Below are 21,110 nucleotides of genomic sequence, written 5' to 3'. Positions count from 1 at the left end.
GATTTAGAGAGGAGAACTTATTGAGGAGGAAACTTTTGCCTTGCGCCAGACCAGAACTTCCCTGCGCCTGCTCACATGTTTTGTTCTGAATCCCCATTATATCTTCATGAGGTCTGCTTTGACGCCTGGAACATACACACACACACAGAACTTTAGCAACAGAGATAATGAACATTGTTTTTAGACAGTATTATGAATATATATCCTAATGACCTCTCAAGCTTCTTTTCAACCACCAGTAGGTCCAGCCCCCTGGCCTGTTTTGTAATGCGAAGCATCTCAGCAATGCATTGTAGTGTATCTGAAACATAAGATAAGAAAATCCTTTAATTGTCCCCACAGGGGAAATTAGTGGTACAGCGGTAGAATGTAAAGGAGCCCACAGCAGACAATATATAAACAACAATAAACAAACAACAACAAATAAAATGATGTGGTAAGAAATTGCTGTATGAACAACTTTGAGCGATAAAAGCGGCATGGGATTTTTCTTTAAGCAGAAGAGAAAATATGATAAAGATAAGATAAAAATAACATATGAGGTTATGTTTTTGAAAGGATTCACTGAAAGTCCCTCTAATTAGTCAAAGGTATATATGCAACCTTTTCCGTCATCCTCAGGATTTCGGCTGGCTGCTCGCAGTGTGTGAAAGTATCCACTTGTTTCTTCACTTCTGTAATGCAGGCGCATACAACAGAACTTTGGCTTGCCAAACAGAGTCGGTTCTGGACCTGAAAAAAAAAAAAACACTTACAACTTCCATTTTTGGGTGTTTTTAGTTTTCATTTCCTTGAATGAATCATTCTGCTACAATATTACTACAAGAGTCCTGAGAAACTGTTAAACACACTTTTAGGAAGTGTTGGGTGACTCATTCCATGCACAAAAACCCAGTCACTTCTGCTATGAGTGAAACTGAATACTTACCAATTTCAATCTTTTCCAAACCCTCTAAATTGAGCCGCTGGTACTGGTTGACTTTATCCGCCTCTTCGTCATAGCTATGGATAAACACAAGCAGAGGATGATTCATCGGAACAGATTTCACTTAATAAATTGGAATATGTAGTTAGACTTACTAAGCAATGTAGTAGGCTTTGTCGGACAAAAGCAGAAGCACATCCACATCTTTATTAGTGGCATCAATAAGGCTGAAAATTAGAAGACGCATTGTGCTCAAAACACTTAAATCATTTCTGGCCACAGTGTCAATGTCAAAATCTGGCTATGTCCTAAACATGTCACAATAGTGATACATTTGTATTTTAAAATGCCCATAAATTAATTGAAAATAAAATGAGCCACAAACCTCATGTCACAGTTGATGAGAGCCCAACCACCATGAAACCTCTCATCATCAGGCAGGAGAAGCTGCATATATGTCTGCAATAGGAGGCTGACTTGCTCCTGAGCTCCTCTTTGGCTTTCCTGCTCTTTCGCTTCATGCTCCTTCTCCTTACTGAAAATCGAGTAGAGGTCTTCAGTCACTGGAAGACCCATCATGAGGTCTGCAAGGAAATTGAGAGGACACGGTGAAGAGTATTTTTAAGTGCAAGACATATTGTCAGCAGATGTTTTTGTTTCTGTTTTTATACCAATTACGGCTTGTCTATAAGCATCTCTGAAGCGGTTCAGATAGTAGCGGTTGGCTGAGTTCACGCCGTCCTTCATCACACCAGCCAGTTTCCTCTCACCTGTCCTAGTAAAATCTCCCTAAAAACAAAATGTCTTCACTGATGCATTTAGAAGCAAACACTTTTGTAGATACAGTGGGGGCTTTAGATAAGAGGTTAATTCATTCCATGACCACGTTTTCATATCTGAAATCATCTTTCCCCATTGAAATGAATGAAAATGCTATGAATCCGTTCCAGTCCCCGCACAAAAAAACAACTGTCTTTTGAATAAGAAAAATAGCAATTTATAATATTGTACTTCATAAAAACAGAGTAGTAACATAATTAAATATAATGTAAAGTATTAAACAGTTAGTCCATTATGATTTAATACTGCACCAAATTAAGTGTACCCACCTTGGCCACTAGGATGCAGTCTTATATGATACAGTCATGCAATTGTACAAAGAAGAATACACTTCTACTGTACATCTACTCAGTAAGTTGTGTAATATTGATCATTTTTCAGAGAGGATGATGAAGATATGCCTGTGAGTATTGTTATATTATCTCTCTACATGTTCCACTATGTGCATTCAAATATCAGTTGCTTACAGTGTTAGAAAATTGTGACTATTGATGCTAATGTTAGCATATCAATAGCATTTGCAATTCATTTTAGCATTATGCTAAACAGACTTGGAACATAAAAACTTAGCAAAGCTCTATGTGGTTGTTTTACATACACTAGGTGTAATTGTCTGTTTTTGGGTTAGTTTGACAGTAAATCTCAACTGGGAGTGGCAATAAACAGCTCAAAACCTCTTTTTTAATCAAATGTTCACTCTTTACCAACCTGCTGCTTACTGTGAAGTGAGTTGAATTAGGTTTACTGCCAGCATACAGCTCTCGTATCACAAATTTGCACTCAGAAGTCAAAACATACATTTGGCCGAATGACAGCTCCTACAGTATCTCAAAAAAGTCGAGTCACTCGTATCCTCAAGGCGCCACTGTATTGAGTGGATTCCAGAAAAGTAATTTTGCATCAATGTACTGTATCCCAGGCTCTATCGGATGTGCGTAAAGGCACTAATAGTAGTACCTTAAGTGCTGCTGTGCCAGCGTACTGTCTACTGATGGTGTCACCATTGTTGGCCCACATAATTTGATAGATCCTGTAACATTTGAGAGGCAGGGGCTGCTCTGGAGGCATCACACCCAACTTCTTTAGCTGAAACAAATGAATATTAGATTTTCAGGATGCTGTTTGCTAGATTCTCTAGTAACTCAGGAGTTGATTAGAGGCCAGGTAAGCTCCCGTTTAAGTGATACAGGAAATACTACCTTCAAATCTACATCATAAAAGGTGCTGAAATAGATTTACAGAAAATAAATGCTCGTTCTTTCAACTGATGATTAAAAGACTCTACCTGCTGTTCCATAACCACCCTAGCAATAGCAGCCTGGACTACATTGGTCCTGTCCAGACAATCCATGCAATTGACTCGGAAGATTCCCTCTTGCTTGCAGATGACTCCAGCTTGGTCCACCCTTGCAGAAAAACCCAGTTGCGACAGGATGCATTTTTGGGATAAATGACAAACTAACCTGATGAGAGTAACTCTATGATATTGCGATATGTTTTCTGTAATTTCAAAAATACCAAATAATTATCTTAATAGTAGTTTTCTGTTAATTACAAAATACTGAGTGACACTTACCAGGCCCATTTCATGTCAGTGATGATGTCAAAGATGGCATCCGTTAGTATTTGCACATTTTCAAATTTCATCCCTCGACTAAGATACAGCACATAAGGCAGATAAAAGGGAAGGAAATACATCGTGTAGAATTGCAAACACATCACACCAAAAGTGTTTCTCTCACCAGTGCTCATGGAAGTCAAATGACACGTAGGTGAGGTTTGGGTTGTTGTAAAGAAGCACTTGCTTTAGATAGGCATCCCCTATCAACTTTTCTCGTCCACTTTGGTCAACTAAGTTAATGATGACCTAAAGTTTAGAAAAAAAAGAGTGATATAAATTAGCACAACATATAGCATTTAAAACTTTCTAGGCCAGTCCCATGTGTACAAAATTAGGTATTAAATAGGACATATTTGCTAAAGTTTTACCGAAAATATTTGCCCCAGAGTGGTACTATTTTTTTTCTAAGCATCTAACCGTAGAGCCTGCAGTTCACAGCCGACCTTATCCAGTCTCTAACATGCCCTCAAGATGTCATTGTGAAGTCGAAATACAATGTAAAACAAGGGCAGTCTTTTTATCTCAAAGCGTCTCCTAATGCGTCACCATAGGGAGTAATGCGAGGGTTGTTTTGAGTGTTTGTGCATGTGCACATCTGTGGGCGGTACAAGCGAGCTAGAGCAAGAGCAATACAATCACTCTTAGCAACATTTTGTATGGTGGAGGGAAGAGGGGATTTGCCATAATGCAATTTGGGTGTTCCAACTAGGAACAGCAAATATGTGTTCACGCTCAAAATTCAAGCATGCTTTAATTGAAATGTTTTGTGAATGTTGATCAAATAGTGATATTATCTTGTGTATTATACTATGTCATTTTAATATGACGGTTTCTAATTTTACTTAACATTTTTATTTTGTAACTTTAACAACATACCACAAGTACCATCTTATTGAAACACTACTTTTTAAAAAAGCACTGCTTTATATAAAGACAGTAAATTAATATGGAACACAACTGAGGTTAGCATGTTGGTGGGTGCCTCGACATTTCTCATGTGGGGCCCCCTTAGGAAATTTAATTGCTCTCTCCTGATCTAACCAATGCTCATGCTACAATACGTGCATAAACAGTACCTGTCTAAACACACTTTTAGACCTTATAGTAAGTGGCACAATGTAAACTCCTTGCTCTGACAAGCACACAGAGAACTTTCCTACCAAATGCAACTCAGGGAGGTGCGATGACAACAGTAAATATTAAATTACACATACACCTGTCCACACCTGCAAACCTACCTCTTTCTTGTAGAGTTTAAGCTGCTCTTCGAAGTGGGCAGCAAAGTATGACATGGTCTCCTTCTCTTCTGAAATGCCAGAAACAAATAAATGGCAGTTTAATTTGACAAACTCCCTACGTTACATAGTGCTGTCTCCTATGGCAAGGTTTTTGGACAAAATTATGGACTTTTTTATTTCACACAGTAATGATATAGTGCATTGTATGAGCTAAAAAAATGTACTGAAAATTAGGATGACTAAAACCATGTCTCACTGGAACACTGCTTCTGAATTTAACACAATTAAATGTAACCACAAATCAGAGAACTGCAATAATGCTTTCTGTCAACTTAAGAGGTTCCACTGACCTTTCTCCAAGCGTGGCCGGGGATTGTAGCGGTATCCTGCCTGACTCCAGAAGACAGGCACAGAGCCACGAGTCTGCACAAAGGACAGTGTGTGGCTGTGCACGTGGATCAACTGCTCTGTCTCAACATAGTTAGCCACATGGCCATCTGTATCCACTCCTCTGCGTTTGTACCGCATCCCTTTGGGCAAAGAGAATGGATGAAAACTATTAAAAAGATTCTTTTACGCCAAGAGAATAAATACAGTGTTTGTTCTATTATGGAAATATTATCTGAAAGAATTACCAGTTAATTGACAGAGTTGAAAATAAATTCCAATTGCTTTTACAGTTAGGCTTCCTTGCCAGTGCTTAAGAAATTTACAATAGACCACCTGTCATAAAGTGACCATCCACCTCCATGAAGTGCTTGAATTCACTTTTTCCTATTTGAATGAGCTCTTGGTTGATTTTGAACAGGAATGAGGAATTTCAAGTCAACTGACCTTTTTAATACCCACATTTGAGTCTTGCTCGTTTTGTTTTTAGTTTTTTTTTGTAAAACAGTATATTAAAATTATATTTTATAACTTTATATTACTGTCTATTTTACACTTAAAACTGTCATTTTGGTTATATAGTTTCCAACTAATACAGAGACATAAAAATAATTTTTGGTAATGGTTAATGCTGTTAATTTAGGTAAGCTGTGGCATACACCTTACAGATGGTAGTGGGCCAGTTTTTTTTAATTTATTTTTATTTTTTTAAGCCATATAGCTTGGCACTGTACCTGCACGATGGCGGCTACGTCTGGAAATGAGAGCAACGGTGAAGCGGGGATGGATGTCGTCAACACAGGTCACTTCCTGCGGTGAAGTTTCAGGACTGCTCCGTTCCTCATCAGACGTCTCGTTGTAATTCACTACAAGTTCTTCAACTTGGACAAAGCCCTGGATGATTGGTATCACCCAAAAGTCTACCTCAGGGGTCTGAGATATCAAAAGTATTTATTGTTTAAAATAATGTCTCTCAGGTCCATTACAGGTATAATAAAATGCAGACCTCGACCAAGGTCAAATAATCGAAAATACAGTCGGTCCAACCTTTATTGACCCAACGGTCCATTTTACATTAGAAAAATCTCACGGCACACTACCAAACAAAACTACTGAAACAATTATCTCGTCTCAACTTACTTACAAATGGACTTAAGTGTGAAAACTGGGTCTGTTTAATTGAACACAAAGCTGATCTACTCACAGAAAACCACGACTTATTCTGCTGTATGAATGGCAACAGGTGGATACACAGATTTATTATACCTTCTGCTATCTAATGGAAGAGCATTTAATTGTTCTGTCTTTTACTATACATCACCGGCATGGATAGATGAACAAAGATATCCTGTATTTGGAATTAATAAATAATAGTTTTCAGGCAAATTAAATGAAATTGGATTATTTTCCGCTGCAAACTAATTATCTCTTGTAGCACCCTGGCTGGGAATCATTGTTTTGGGTGGTAGTAATATACAGGCACATCTATGTATTATGTATGTACAACTGTACACATGGTCGGCACGGTGGACGACTGGTTATTACATCTACCTCACAGTTCTGAGGACCCAGGCTCAAATCCCGGCCCCGCCTGTCTGGAGTTTGCATGTTCTCCCTGTGCCTGCATGGGTTTTCTCCGGGTACTCCGGTTTCCACCCACATCCCCAAAAAGATGGTTAATTGAAGACTCTAAATTGCCCTTAGGTGTGAATGGTTGTTTGTTTCTATGTGCACTGCGATTGGCTGGCAACCAGTTCAGGGTGTACCCCACCTCTCGCCTGAAGATATCCGGGATAGGCTCCATCACGCCCGCGACCCTCGTGAGGATAAGCGGTTCAGAAAATGAATGGATGGATGGACCTCTAAGTGGGGGCCAATTCCTATACACTACATAGGTGGGTCACTGCGACAATTTAAGCGGACTAAAATGATTGTTCAGTCGAAATAACCATAAACTCCCCCTTTGGATGATTTTTCCTTAGCCGATAAGATAATTTTTGATTTGATCTTTAACTGTCACTTTGTTCCCAAAGAGATATCAATGAGTCACGATTGTAACAACTGCGGTATGCTGTTGCTATGTATTTTTTTTGCCAGTGCATTCACTGGCCATGGAGACTAGGAAAATGGAATGATACAATAGAGTAGGTGTGTCTCACTGTAAAACCACAAGGGAGAGGCATGTCACACAAGGAAGGAAACTTATTTTGATCAAAGCAATATAATTTTGTCCTTTACAGTTTGTAAAAGTAAATTACCGGTAAGCGTTTCAACGTAAATTAAATGGCTATATTATATTTCAGTTTTCTTTTTTAATAAATCTGTAAAAATTTAAACAATTCCGTTTTTTTTCCTGTCAATATGGGGTGCTGTGTGTACATTAATGTGGGGGGAAAATGAACTTACATGATTTCAGCAAATGGCTGCAATATAAAAAAAGGGTGAACTTTTGAAGGGAGTCTGAAAACTTTCCGTACCCACTGTATGCTAATGAAAGAATGGGCAAGAATTCCCATAAACTCACTCCTAAACCTTGGACAAAGCCTTCCCCCAGTTGAAGCTATTACAGCTGCAAAGGGTAGCCCAACATCATATCAAACCATATGGATTTTGGATTGGGATAGCACTTAAAATCATATGCGAGTCAAGGCAGGCGTATAAGCCATTATCTTCATTGCATGATTTCATTATCATACCATGCAATGACTAATACTTTGCTCATGTCAACAAGTGTAGACTTCTGAACACAGTCATTTTATTACAGTCTTACCATACTGTATGAAGAAAAAACACTGTGGAAAAAGCATTACCTGTAGGTCTATAAGATCTTGAATCATGTGTTTGTTCCAGAAGAACCGGTCATCCACCTTTCACAAAAAAAAAAAGTCTCTGTTATGCAAACAATATTTGAATTTGACACATTCACATATAATTTAGGACCACAGTCCAAACATTGTTTCCCTCCAGACCTGTTTCCAAAGTGGTAAACTAGACCTTGCCAAGTCTCCTTGGCGCTGTACAGTGTTTGTCAAGTCATAAGTGGGGCTATAGTAGAAGGAGTCGGAATCCATGAATATTTTGTACAGCTCATCAAGCAGCCGCCTCTCGAGACGTTCCTTCTCTTTGTTTTCCTTTACCTGTACGGCAGGGGAATACTGGATTGAGTAGATTGTTGGGCATGATGGATGAATGGAACGAAGTAATGATGATAGATTAAACGATGGATAGGTGGGTAATTGGGTGGGTAAGTGAGCAGGTGAGTAAAAAGTAGGTAGGTAGGTAGGTAGGTAGGTAAGTAAGTAAAAAGTGGTGTTAAAATAGTAGAGCAAAGTAAGCATCAGATATACCAAAAGCATGTGAGTGACAAAATGAATAAAAACTTACCTTTTTCTTAATGGGAACAGCCACATTGGATTTTATCTGGCTTAAGGTTTTCATTAAGAACTTGGACTCATCAGGGGACGGAACCAGTTTCTCTGATTTGTCAATTCCAAAGTGATGCTTTTTGCAGAGCTGAAAAAGAGAAGCTTGTGTCATTTTTCTGTAAATGTATTTTACAAAATGTCACCCAGACAGACCTGATATTATAATGACTGCCAACTTGAGAAAATTAGGATACACTACCCCTACTAGTACAGTAAAATAAATTGGGCAAACAGCCTAACAGCTACATGGAACAACAGGACAGCAAAAGGAATTCTGTGCACAGAGGGGTTGGGGGGTGGGTTTGCGGGGAGGTCATTATTTTCCAGCACAATGTACAACAGGGTGGAGTCTAATAAGAGTCTATTCAGGAGCAATCTATTACAGTCACTATTACTCACTTGAAAATATTGTGCCTCACCATCCACGACGCTCCCCTGAAAGACTGAAATCTTAGCCATACCCATCCTGCTCTGAGATTATATACAATCTTTTTATATGCACCTTTATGTGGACCTTTCAACAAAACAAAGCTACACAAATATATTCTAGTAGCTGACGGACCGATTATGAATCATACACTGACACATTCATGGTATTCTTGGCAACCCTCAATAAAGGTCACGCATCATACACTTTGCCACGTGTCTCATTACAGACTGAGGATGCACACCTCCAACTCCAGCTCCTGTGGCTCTTCATCAGACAGAGGAAGGACAGCTATCTTGATGATCTTGTAGACTTTGTGGTTGCCTGGCAAATGGCCAACAAGCGCTTTCTGGCGAATTAATACAAGCCCAAGAGGAAGATCTGGCAAGAGGAGCAGAAGAAGTGGAGGTGCATCACAGGAGCAGAATTCCTCACATTTTGAAAGGTGTGAAGAAACCAGCCTCAAAGCAGCTATCAATTTAGTATAATACATCTGGTAAATAAATATTGAATAAAAACAACATTAGCGAATGTTAAATTCCCATGTCTGTGAGACTATAATAAAACCTGCTTTTATGTTCTGCAAAAATAACTCGTGCTCTCTGCTTCCGAGAGGCAAAACATGGGGGGAATCATCAATTAAATCATCACCACCATATCACTCCTCTTCATCACTACATGCATTTCAGAGTACATTTGTGCTAATTTTCACACTTTCCCTTGTGAATGTGAAACGAGTCACAGTAATGGAAGATCTGCCATATCAAGTAGCCAAAGACTCAGATCAATTCTCTTTTCAAACCTTTTAAGAATAAATGTCAAATGAGTACTCCATCTTCTTACCCGTGTGAAGCTGTATCTTTCCGATGATGCCTTCCACCAGGCCCAAACACACCGGGTTCCAAGCAAGCAGCAGGTCTGTTGCTGAAAAAAAAATTAAGACAGAGATCGAAGTGTCTGTGCAAGTGTGACTGAATGTCAGGGAATAAATGTCAGTCCCACAAGTAATGATATTTGTCACCACTCCATTACTATTTCAGACCTAGTACATTTCAACATTTAACATAGAAAGTCAAATTGCGGTAGTCTGTCCTTTGTCATGCACATAGCATTCATACCAAAAGAAGAAACATTCTGTCAAAACACAGCCGCTATGTTTGCTAACATGGTTAAATCCCAGACCAAGCATGACATCAGTTAAGGCCATGCAGTGGTAAGACTGAGTCAAATGAAAACTGAACTGCTGGTGATGGATCATCATATTGGAGAAAATTGGAAACATGTGACGGGTGTGGCAAAGGGAATAGAATGCTGGCATTAGAATCGCACAACATGGCGAGTATTTCTTATTTCAACAGACACCACAAATTAATAGAGGGGAAATCTTGAAGAAACACAAACAAACCCAACATTACTTCAAACATTTTCAAGAAATACTTCCCTATGCCTACAAGTGTAGAGTGGAACTTAAGAGAGGAGCGGAAAGCTTTGTTCCAATTAAATTATGAAACAGTGGTGCAACTGTAAACCTGTTCAGGATGACTACACAGCCGTAGGACTTCAGGTATCAACATCCTCAGTAGTTAATTAATTCATCAGTCCTTTCATTCTCACTTATATGATGCGAAACCCAAAGTCAACTGTACTCAACATAACGACAATCAATTCTTTGTCACGCCCTTAAGGTCTCATACCACTATGTGACACAGCTGACATTGTATGTATAACTGAATCATAAACACAACACACTGGTTAAGAGATCCCAGAGACACTCCATTTAGTCAGCGAAGTTGTTATAAATTAAACGTATGATTGAACCCTCTTACAGCCACGTTAACACATTCAAATAATAGGTTTGTATAATTAAGAACTTGAATGTCTGGTTTTCTGTTCTGTGTGCAACATAATATGTCGCACGAAAACTCGGCAGCCTGCCTGTCTGTGGTCTCGCAGGTACGCTGAAATGAAGTAAACTACATGACACAAATCCTCCTTTATACGAGGTGTATTGTTAGTAAAGTTGGCAGCTTAATTGCCAAAACACTTAAAGGAATGTGTATTATTTTAATAAGGTTAGCACACTGTGAGCATTGCGGGTGAGGTTGGTACCTTTGGTGGCAATCATCCCCAGTTCTCTTACATTCACAGTATCTTTTCAAGAGTGAATAATTGGGGGTTTAATTTCAACTGAACAATAAAATGAGGAGTGTTTGTTCGTCTAAAGCGAAAGACTGAGTGGCGGAATCTTACGTACCGGGTTTAACTGTCACGGTACCGTCTTTTCGGCTACACCAAAGAGCGCGGTCCCCGTCCTGAAGAATATATTCGTCTTTGGCTTGGAACAGCTCCATTTTGTCTGTAAACGTTATACCCGGGGGGGGGGGGGGGGGGGGGGGGGAAGCGACGAGCTCAAGGAGCTTGAGAAGGTAACCGTCAACTCGGGAGGATGACAGTAGTTAGCCACACCGCGAACTGACTGACTGCTAACTACGGTTAGCTCTTCGTTCCCCTCCGGCTGGACGCTGAGCTACAGCTACAAGCTAGCAGCAGCTGGATGCCACTTGTGCGCATATAGGCGATTGTTCTCCCTCATCACTGGATACACGTTCCTCCCCATTGTTAGGCTGGACACAAAAGTGAGGCATAAATAAATGGGGACTTGTCTCGGTAAGCCATCCAGGAGGTGCCAGTTTCCGGCGCCAAACAATAACACGTGACCTGCAGTCGCGACACAAAAAAAGCAGGTAGCGTGTAAAAGTAAGTCCAAAATTGTCACTGTGGTTTCACTGGGAACTATCGGTCTCGTGTTGGCATTAGAATAAGGGTCGCTTTTACCCTAATCTATGTTTATTGTGGCGTGGAAATGTTGTCTAAATGTTTCTTATTAGTTGGTTTTTGTGTTCCCACCCACACAGAAAGTGAGGGGTTAACACTTTCTAACCCTCAGAGGCGGCCTTAGAGGCAAATACAGGGAGCGGTTAAGCAAATACACAAACACTGTGTTGTTAATCGTAGTATCGGAAGCTTTTAAATGCACTTAAAACTTTCAAAATTATAACGTGTGAACTAGATAAAATGGAAAGCTGTTATACAGTTCTGTTTTATTGAAAAGTATACAGGGCTTTCACGATCGATTATTCCATCAATTGTTCCATCAATTAATCGAATAATCAGGTAAAAGTTATTTTTGCATCAGAGTTCATTGCAAAATAGTTTTTTCCCCTAGTTACTGTTTATTAACTGAATATTATTTGGAAGAAATAAACAACAATCAAGCAATATCACAGGAGAGGAGTTATGTACTCATCAACCTTTTTGAAACTGAGGGTTACTTGGGTACTGATGAACGCGAAGGGCTACGAGTTTAATATATGCTTTTGAGGCTGCTTCAGGTACAACTATCTGTCAATTACAGGTTATTCAGACTACAGCTGCAAATAACTATTATTTTCGTAATACAGTAAATTATTATTTTCCCATAAATTGATTCATATTCAGTAACTGGTTTGGTCTTTCCTCATGACATCCATCAACCTTCTCTTTGGTCTTCCTCTGGCTCTCTTGCCTGGCAGCTCCATCCTCATCATCCTTCTACCAAAATACTCACTATTTCTCCTCTGTATGTGTCCAAACCATCGAAGTCTGCTCTCTCTAACTCTATCCCCAAAACATCCAACCTTGGCTGTCCCTCTGATGAGCTCATTTCTAATTTTATCCAAGCTTGTCACTCCGAGAACGAACATCTTCATTTCCGCCACCTCCAGTTCTGCTTCCTGTTGTCTCTTCAGTGCCACTGTCTCTAATCCGTACATCATGGCTGGCCTCACCACAGTTTTATAAACTTTGCCCTTCATCCTAGCAGAGACTCTTCTGTCACATAACACACCTGACACCTTCCTCCACCTGTTCCAACCTGCTTGGACCTGTTTCTTCACTTCCTGACCACACTCACCATTGCTCTGGACGGTTGATCCCAAGTATTTAAAGTCCTCCACCCTTGCTATTTCTTCTCCCTGTAGCCTCACTCTTCCCCCACCACCCCTCTCATTCATGCACATATATTCTGTCTTACTTCGGCTAATCTTCATTCCTCTGCTTTCCAGTGCATGCCACCATCTTTCTAACTATTCCTCCACCTGCTCCCGATTTTCACTGCAGATCACAATGTCATCTGCAAACATCATGGTCCACAGGGATTCCTGTCTAAGGGTTAGGGTTACACCAAGTACTCTCCTGCCTGCCTCTCTGATCACCTTGGCTGCAGTGGTCGTGTTCTGGAAGCTCCTCCTGTCCACCGAGAGCCTGTCTCACCTCTTCCCAAAAAGCTGCACAACACTCGTGAACAACTTCGTCTAGCTCCTTCCAGAATTTCTCTTTCACCTCTATGTCACATCCTACCTGTGGGGCATAGCCCCTAATCACTTTATACGTAACACTCTCAATTTCAAGTTTCAGCCTCATCACTCGATCTGATACTTTTTTCACCTCCAAGACATTCTTAGCCAACTCTTCTTTTAAAATAAACCCGACTCCATTTCTCTTCCCATCTACACCATGGTAAAAATAATTTAAACCCTGCCCCTAAACTTCTAGCCTTACTGCCTTGCCACCTGGTCTCCTGGACACACAATATATCAACCTTTCTCCTAATCATCATGTCAACCAACTCCTGAGATTTTCCTGTCATAGTCCCAACATTCAAAGTCCCCACATTCAGTTCTAGGCTCTGTGCTTTCCTCTTCTCTTTCTGCCGAAGAACCCGCTTTCCACCTCTTCTTCTTCGACTTTGACCCACAGTAGCTGAATTTCCAACGGCGCCCTGCAGGTTGACGGCGCCGGTGGCGGATGTTGTTAACCCGGGCCACGACTGATCCGGTATGGAATTCTTTGGATGAACGCTCATATTTGTTTGGCAAAGTTTTAAACCGGATGCCCTTCCTGACACAACCATCTGCATTTATCCGGACTTGGGACCAGTCTACAGTTTGCACTGGCTTGTGTCCCCCGTAGGGCCGCATTTAGTGGAGCAAAATATTAGGCAAAAATACTGTCAAAAACAATTTATTTCAACTATACCAATATGACTTGCTTTCAACAATGCATTTTTCTGCTACCCATTACCTGGGATCAATACTAAACCACAATCCATAATTTGTGAGGGTTATAAGGCATGACAGAGGGCTTACTTTGGTGACAAATCATTACACAAATTGTGTGAGGCTAATCATAAAACAATTTTGACATTTTTCAAGTGATAGCTTGGTGTCGTATTGCACTCTTGTCTGTGTTATTATAGATTGTGGCTTTGGTGGTTCTGCGAAGAACATCTATAATGCTTGATTTCTTATTAGCACCAAGTGCTGATTGTCTCACATTACAGATCCATTTGTCTTGACACATTCATAAATATAGTAAAATACTATGTAGTGAAATATAAATATTTGATAGATTTGAAATTACAAGTTAACCGATGTCTATACAAACACTCAAATCACATCAAAATTGGTGTAACAAATATTTCAAAAATGGTGCTGATCACTCAGTGTGATACATTTCCATGATGAAGTGCAAAGATGACAAAATCTCACGTACCAAAAAGCAGCATCCTAAATGACAATTCATTGTTTTTGTTACAAAACAGCTCCAACATTGTCATAAAGGGGAAATGCCTTTGTGCTGACAGCATTTTTTGAGCGCGTTCAGCTTTAAAGCCCCAAATGTTTGCACTCTTCATGCACTGTATACAAACAAATGCGCTGACTGGGTTGAGGGAAGCTCCATACAATATTGAATCAAGACAAAAGGCAACTACATGTAACATTCATTAAGAAAATACTTGTTTTCTTTATTTTATGATAAAGGCCTCTTCATCAAACTTTGAATTTGACTGAAACTTCACGTCAACACCTTGCTCGTTACAGCTGTCTTATTATGAAGACACTGGCACAATACTGAAGGCAATTTTTTTTTTCTTGAAAAGCATGACCGCACAGAGCTCCCATCAATTATGTTGGGAATGGCAAAAAACAAAATACCAACACAGTTATGAATGCATGCAACTTTCACAAATACTGTGCAGACCGTGAGCTTGAGTAGCTGCACGCTTGTTCACTATCAAATAAACACTTCTTCACTTCCAGCTTCTTGTTAGGATATCTCCTTTGCCATCTCAACAGTCTCCTTGGTGATCATGCTGGGATCTCCTTTCTGTGTCAGGCTGTCTCCCTCCACTGAGGCCTCGCTGGAAGGCCTTGTTGACGGCTCCTCCAGTTGCTCCAGTTCCTCCAGTATGGTCTGAACACGACGGACTCCATCCCGTCTTGCCTGCCGTACATCCACGCGACCTTCTGGATCGACTGAGTCCAACGCTAAGAGCTCTTTGGTCAGAAGTTCCTCTAGTAACAAGTATTTCTTATCATTCTTTTTACCTGCAAAGCTTTTCACCTCTTCTTCCAGTTTGGCAACCCGCTCGACTATCTGCTGTACTTTTGCCAAACCTGGGTGGACAGGACACTGGGCCGGTTCTTCCTCGGCCTTTGCAGGTGGTACTTCTGTCGCAACAGCCGCTGCTTCATGTGCTTCTGGTTCTGATTGCATTTTGACAGTGATGTCGGCAGTATTTTGCTCTGCTTGATGGGGCTGCGGAAAGTGTTGTGGTAGTTGCTCGGACTGCGGAGATGCCTGAGGCAGTGCCTGCTCGAACTGCTGTGGTTGCTGAGGTGGAGGCCGTTGGAAGTGTTGATGTTGCTGAGGTGGAGGCTGTTGGAAGTGTTGATGTTGCTGAGGTGAAGGCTGTTGAAAATGAGGCTTTTGGCCATCAGCGTCTGTGCGCAAAGGCTGAGAGACCTGGATATTCTCTGTTTTTTGCAGAGGGATCATTTGTTCCTGCTCCACTTTCTGAGGTGGCTCTCTCATGATGATATGCTGTGGAAATTCAGAGGTTTAATTATGGATATCTGGACCAACATGAACTTCAAATCTGTGTGTAAGTCCTAAGTAATTACCTGTGGTCTTTCACCCAGCACCTGTGTTACAATAGGTGACTGGCTTCTGATATTATGTGGTAGGTGAACAGCAGAAGTATCTCGGTGCTGTGGATACAAAATGGGAGAAGCCCTTTCCCGAGGAGGCTGCATTGCTGCAGAATAGCTGGGCCATTCGTTCTGCTGAAGGCGGTGGAAGGGTTGCTGATGGTCTGAATAGGGGACGCGCTGACAGTGGACGGATGGATTTAACTGAGGCGGTGCTTGCATTTGGCCCCCTCCGCCCTCATGAATTACTGGTATGGGGATGTACCCTGCTTGAAGACCAGTGCTGCTGGGCCGTGGGAGTTGGTTATGCAGGCCAGTATAAACCTGGAAAACAATTCAACAGGAAATTGTGAAAGTTTAATGCTCATTTATTTTCAGTCCAAAGCCCAATTACAATTTAAACTGTAAACCACAGTACATTCAGTCTTTGTTGACCAACCTCTGCTGTTTGAGATACAGGTGAGCCAACTTTCCCAGGCCCCGTGGAGCAGCTGTCACCAGGTCCATGTAGAGGTGATCTTGGCCTACACTGAAACCCTGGTGTGGGAGACGGTATCCGCCCCTCTGTGCGGATATTCTGTGCAGTGGTTGGTTGGATGTAGGAATAGCACGGGTGCTGTTGCTGTTTGAGATCTGCACCCTCGTGGAAGACTGGGATTGGGACATAACCAGGGCGAAGGATGGGGTGCTTCATCTCTTTCACAAAGGTCTTCTGTGTCTCCTGAGGGCTTGGTTCTGGAGGTATGCTAGGTCCATTTGTTGACACTTCCCTAACCTAATGTAAACATGAATTGAAATGTAATAGCAATGTAAGTATCAAACCTGACAAACCTTTCATTAAAGTACATTTAATACAAAAAAAGTAAAACATTTTCTTATGTAAGAGCAGAGGCAGTATTAATGCTTGTAAATTATTCAAGTTCCTACTCCTCTATAAAGATGGTTGCATTTAAATTGAGTCAATCCAAAATACAGTGCAAATGAACATCCACCCATCCATTTTCTGTACCGCATATCCTTACTAAAGTTGCGCGTGAGCTGGAGCCTACCCGAGCTGACTGTGGGCGAGTTGCGGAGTACACCCTGAACTGGTTGCCAGCCAATCGGAGGGCACATATAGACAAACAACCATTCACAATCACATACGCATTCACACCTATGGACAATTTTGTCTTCAATAAATCTAAGAAACATGTTTTGGGATTGTAGATGGAAGCCGATGTACCCTGAGAAAACCCACACAAGCAAGGCGACAACATGCACACGCCACACACGAAGATCGGAGCCCCGATTCAAACCCCTCACCTCAAAACTGTGAGGCAGATGTTCTGACCACTTATTCACCATGCCTCCTATAGATAAATATATTAATATAATATATAGATATTTTTTTTTGTGTAAAAAGGTCTCTAGAAAACCAAAGCCGAAAGATTTGTGGTCTGAGTCCTGACAAACATTATTCCCTTGTTTATCGCAGGGGTTACTTTCCAAACCACCTCAAAGACAGACGAAATCCTCAAAGTATTCGGCCATATATTAATTTTATTATTTAGATATTTTAAAGCTTTATGCATAATACTAATACAGTATTCATGTGAGGTGCAGGTCTTATTTTTTGTCCACTCGGGGTGGCCATCCTCACGCTCTGCAGGCTTGTAGCTGTGACTGAATGTGTGAGGCTTTAAAAGGCAGGGCCTGGCCGGCTGAGGGACGTAGGAGTCAGCGAATGTGAGTGGATAGTTGGCTGGGTGTTCACTTGCAAAACCATAGCTATGAAGACTAGAGACCCATCAAGGTTTACTTTTTTTGTCCAGGCCAAAACGTGTACTATCAATACATAACATTTGAAAAAGAACAAAAAAAAAAGTATTTTTACATATGAAAAGTTACTCCTAGTTTCCTTGTCGTAATTGTGCGTCGTTAAATATCGGTTGAACATGATTTGCAAATCATTGTATTCTGTTTGGCGGCACGGTGGATGACTGGTTAGAGCCTCACAGTTCTGAGGACCCGGGTTCAATCCCCGGCCCCGCCTGTGTGGAGTTTGCATGTTCTCCCCGTGCCTGCGTGGGTTTTCTCCGGGCACTCCGGTTTCCTCCCACATCCCAAAAACATGCATGAATTGGAGACTCTAAATTGCCCGTAAGTGTGTGAATGTGAGTGTGAATGGTTGTTTGTTTGTATGCACCCTGCGATTGGCTGGCAACCAGTTCGGGGTGTACCCCGCCTCCTGCCCGATGTTAGCTGGGATAGGCTCCAGCACGCCCGCGACCCTAGTGAGGAGAAGCGGTTCAGAAAATGGATGGATGGATGTATTCTGTTTTTATTTATGTTTTACACAATGTCCCAACTTCATTGGAATTGGGGTTGTAAATACTGAGCAAAGGGTCTGAATACTTATGGTTGTGTGATATTTCAGTTGTTCTTTTTTAATAAATCTGCAAAAATGTCAATAATTCAGTTTTTTTTCTTTCAATATGGGGTGCTGTGGGTACATTAATGAGGGAAAAAAATAACAAATGATTTTAGCAAATGACTGCAATATAACAAAGTGAAAATTTTAAGGGGGTCTGAACACATTCCGTACCCATCCATCCATCCATTTTCTGAGCCGCTTTTCCTCATTAGGGTCGCGGGGGTGCTTGGAGCCTATCCCAGCTGTCATCGGGCAGGAGGCGGGGTACACCCTGAACTGGTTGCCAGCCAATCGCAGGGCACATAGGAACAAACAACCATTCACACTCACAGTCATGCCTACAGGCAATTTAGAGTCTCCAATTCATGCATGTTTTTGGGGATGTGGGAGGAAACCGGAGAGCCCGGAGAAAACCCACGCAGGCACGGGGAGAACATGCAAACTCCACACAGGCGGGGCTGGGGATTGAACCCGGCTCCTCAGAACTGTGAGGCTGACGCTCTAACCAGTCGGCCACCGTGCCGCCATTCCGTACCCAATGTATATTAATTTAGCTAATGATATTTACTTTACTGTGGCCATCCAGTTGTGTAACATCAGCCAGTTGTGCTTTGCAGCAGGAACACTGCACTTAAGCTTCTTTTATTAAGTGTGACATGATCCCAAAATTTGGACATTCTGTCTTTTACGCACTCTTTCCACCTGGCTCGCGCTTATTACTCTGCAGTAACAGTACACATGGAAAAAATAATGAAAACAAAATTCTGTGAAAATCAGATATAAAATTTGATATGCCACATATACAATTTTATATGGATAAAAATGTGCGATACAGTGAAGTCACAAAAAGTGAAGCGTGATTTGGCAAGGGAAGACTGTAAATGCGAGGGTATTGATATAAATTTCACTTGAGAATATAACCTAAGAAGCATAGGCTTTTGTATTTTATAATTTTATATTTCCTTCAGGATTTTGCTGTAATTTGTGTACTGTATTCATGTTATTACTAGGTAGGTAGTATAAATGTTTTCTTTACTCAGTTGTTGGACAGGTTGCTCTTGCTATAACGACAATAACACACGGATTACCCAGAATAAAGTTATATGCATACAGAACATAATCACACACAGGAACACTCATAAAGACCCGCTGCTGACTAATACTGTTCATGTGAATTTGCAGTGGAAAAAGTACTTTGCATTGTACTTTTTCAACATGACTCAAGTGTCTAAGACAACTGCCAGTGACAGCCAAGGAGGAATACAAGCAACAGGTTTATTCATAGTTCATTGATTTCTGCCTGGGTAGCCAATGACAACAATTCTCAAAGACGTCAACATGAGAATTACATTTACTGTAAAACTACCATGAAGTTGTTTTTTTCCCCACACCCGTTTTTTATCTAAAAGAAAAGTTGTGAAGTTTCTGGCAGTGACCATTTGCCCTCCACCATTTCAGTATGGGACGCTGCACACCCTAGGCAACAGCATTGCACCCATTTTATCCACTGACAGCTGTCTTCTTTCCAGCAGCTTCTGCCTCCCTTCGACAGCGACGTCTCACTGAAGATTAACAAGTGGCAGCATGCGAGCCCATTTTCTGTCTGTCGTCAGTCCATCAATAGCTCCCTTTTTCTCGGTGCTTCTAATGAATGTGATATAATACGCTGTTGGTAATCCTAACATATAGACAGACGACACCCCGTGGCCCGACGTCAAAGCCTTGTAAGGGAAAAGTTGGATAGGAGGACGTCGCGGTGTTTGTCGCCATAAAAGAGCTGATATTCTAAGTCAAAGGTGCTCTTTACATATACTGCAGGATGAGTCACCGAGTAATTATGGAGTTAGATCAGCACTCGGGGACAAAACGGGGTCGGTGAGCAGTCCTAAAAGGCTCGTTAGGAGAATGTGTGTGTCTGAGGAGGGTGGGGGGGGGAGGGTTAAGGGGCAAACATGGCCTAGAGTCAACAGCGTTCATGGCATATACACCAAGAAGCTAAGTGCGCACCTCGGAGCGTTCAACGGGTCGGAACAACGATGATGACATAACACACGCTCCTCAATACAATAACTCGCCGTTACCTTTTTCGTGTCGTGTCTCGGGTCATTCCAGGTTGTCGTGCGGTTGTTGTGATCCACGAAGAAGGGCCAGCCGGTCTGAGGGTCAATTTTGACTTCCCATCCGAGGGGCAAGGGGTCGTTGTCGTTATTCGCCATTGTCGGTGTCGGCGACTGCGTCTTCATGCCGTTCATGCTTCCGGCTGCCCACCACTGAGACATTTAATACCGGCGACGGACGCTTTAAAGATTCCTTCAAGTGACGTGGAAAAGTGGGCTGGAAGTTTCTCGAAATAGCTGGGTTAATGTCGGGGGCGGACAGCGCTGGATACACAGGCATGGCTTCGCGAACCGATGTCGCAGCACACAAACACGCGCGCAGTAAACGCGTTTCGTCATTTCAATGACTGTTGTGTCGCTCAGTCATTTTCCGAGGCGATATACTAGACCGGCGATGACCGTTTCAAACTTGGATTTACAGTCTCCGAAAGTTCCCTTTGCAAGGGATCCTAATTGGGATGCGTGTATTTGGGGAATCGTCGAATTAGGACCTGCGCACTAAAATCTTTGCCGTGACTTCCACCAAACTGGTGTGGTCATCGGTGTGAGCACGCACCACGGTGACATTGAACAACGACTCCTATACTGCATATGAACTTCACCCATTAAATGTTTTATGAGGATACAGTGCGGAGGGTATACTGTAGGTATAGGCCGACCGCAGTGAATTCATGGAGCAACTC

The 21,110-nt window shown here is 41.6% G+C and overlaps 2 protein-coding genes across 7 annotated transcripts in view; both read right to left on the bottom strand.

Annotated features, from left to right (window-relative positions):
- inpp5f (inositol polyphosphate-5-phosphatase F) overlaps positions 1-11,665 on the bottom strand; it is a 13,911-nt gene extending 2,246 nt beyond the window's left edge. The window contains exons 1-21 of one of the 6 annotated variants that reach the window (XM_061690410.1): positions 11,118-11,665; positions 9,707-9,787; positions 9,108-9,244; positions 8,836-8,871; positions 8,396-8,524; positions 7,981-8,166; positions 7,822-7,878; positions 5,746-5,944; positions 4,975-5,154; positions 4,625-4,692; positions 3,508-3,632; positions 3,342-3,419; positions 3,051-3,171; positions 2,723-2,851; positions 1,597-1,714; positions 1,311-1,509; positions 1,081-1,152; positions 929-1,002; positions 604-732; positions 214-301; positions 1-125 (exon numbers count right to left, since the gene is read on the bottom strand). The exon at positions 1-125 is cut by the window's left edge and continues 2,246 nt beyond it. In XM_061690410.1, the coding sequence (XP_061546394.1) occupies positions 1-125; positions 214-301; positions 604-732; positions 929-1,002; positions 1,081-1,152; positions 1,311-1,509; positions 1,597-1,714; positions 2,723-2,851; positions 3,051-3,171; positions 3,342-3,419; positions 3,508-3,632; positions 4,625-4,692; positions 4,975-5,154; positions 5,746-5,944; positions 7,822-7,878; positions 7,981-8,166; positions 8,396-8,524; positions 8,836-8,871; positions 9,108-9,244; positions 9,707-9,787; positions 11,118-11,214 (2,428 nt within the window). In that variant the 5' untranslated portion in view covers positions 11,215-11,665. The remainder of the gene's footprint in view (positions 126-213; positions 302-603; positions 733-928; positions 1,003-1,080; positions 1,153-1,310; positions 1,510-1,596; positions 1,715-2,722; positions 2,852-3,050; positions 3,172-3,341; positions 3,420-3,507; positions 3,633-4,624; positions 4,693-4,974; positions 5,155-5,745; positions 5,945-7,821; positions 7,879-7,980; positions 8,167-8,395; positions 8,525-8,835; positions 8,872-9,107; positions 9,245-9,706; positions 9,788-11,117) is intronic. The other 5 variants (XM_061690411.1, XM_061690414.1, XM_061690415.1 and 2 more) reach the window with 5 other exon arrangements.
- Positions 11,666-13,908: 2,243 nt separating this feature from the next.
- bag3 (BCL2 associated athanogene 3) lies at positions 13,909-20,870 on the bottom strand. Its single transcript, XM_061690952.1, has 4 exons — positions 20,392-20,870; positions 16,334-16,669; positions 15,868-16,218; positions 13,909-15,787 (listed from the first exon to the last, which is right to left on the bottom strand). Exons 1-4 carry the CDS (start codon positions 20,587-20,589, stop codon positions 15,011-15,013), a joined length of 1,662 nt encoding a protein of 553 aa, XP_061546936.1. The 5' UTR covers positions 20,590-20,870; the 3' UTR covers positions 13,909-15,010.
- Between the last annotated feature and the right edge of the window lie 240 nt (positions 20,871-21,110).

The sequence above is a fragment of the Phycodurus eques genome, chromosome 11, assembly GCF_024500275.1.
Source record: "Phycodurus eques isolate BA_2022a chromosome 11, UOR_Pequ_1.1, whole genome shotgun sequence".
Taxonomy (NCBI): Eukaryota; Metazoa; Chordata; class Actinopteri; order Syngnathiformes; family Syngnathidae; genus Phycodurus; species Phycodurus eques.
The sequence above is the reverse complement of the archived record's forward strand: the minus strand, read 5'-3'. Positions and strand labels throughout refer to the sequence as shown.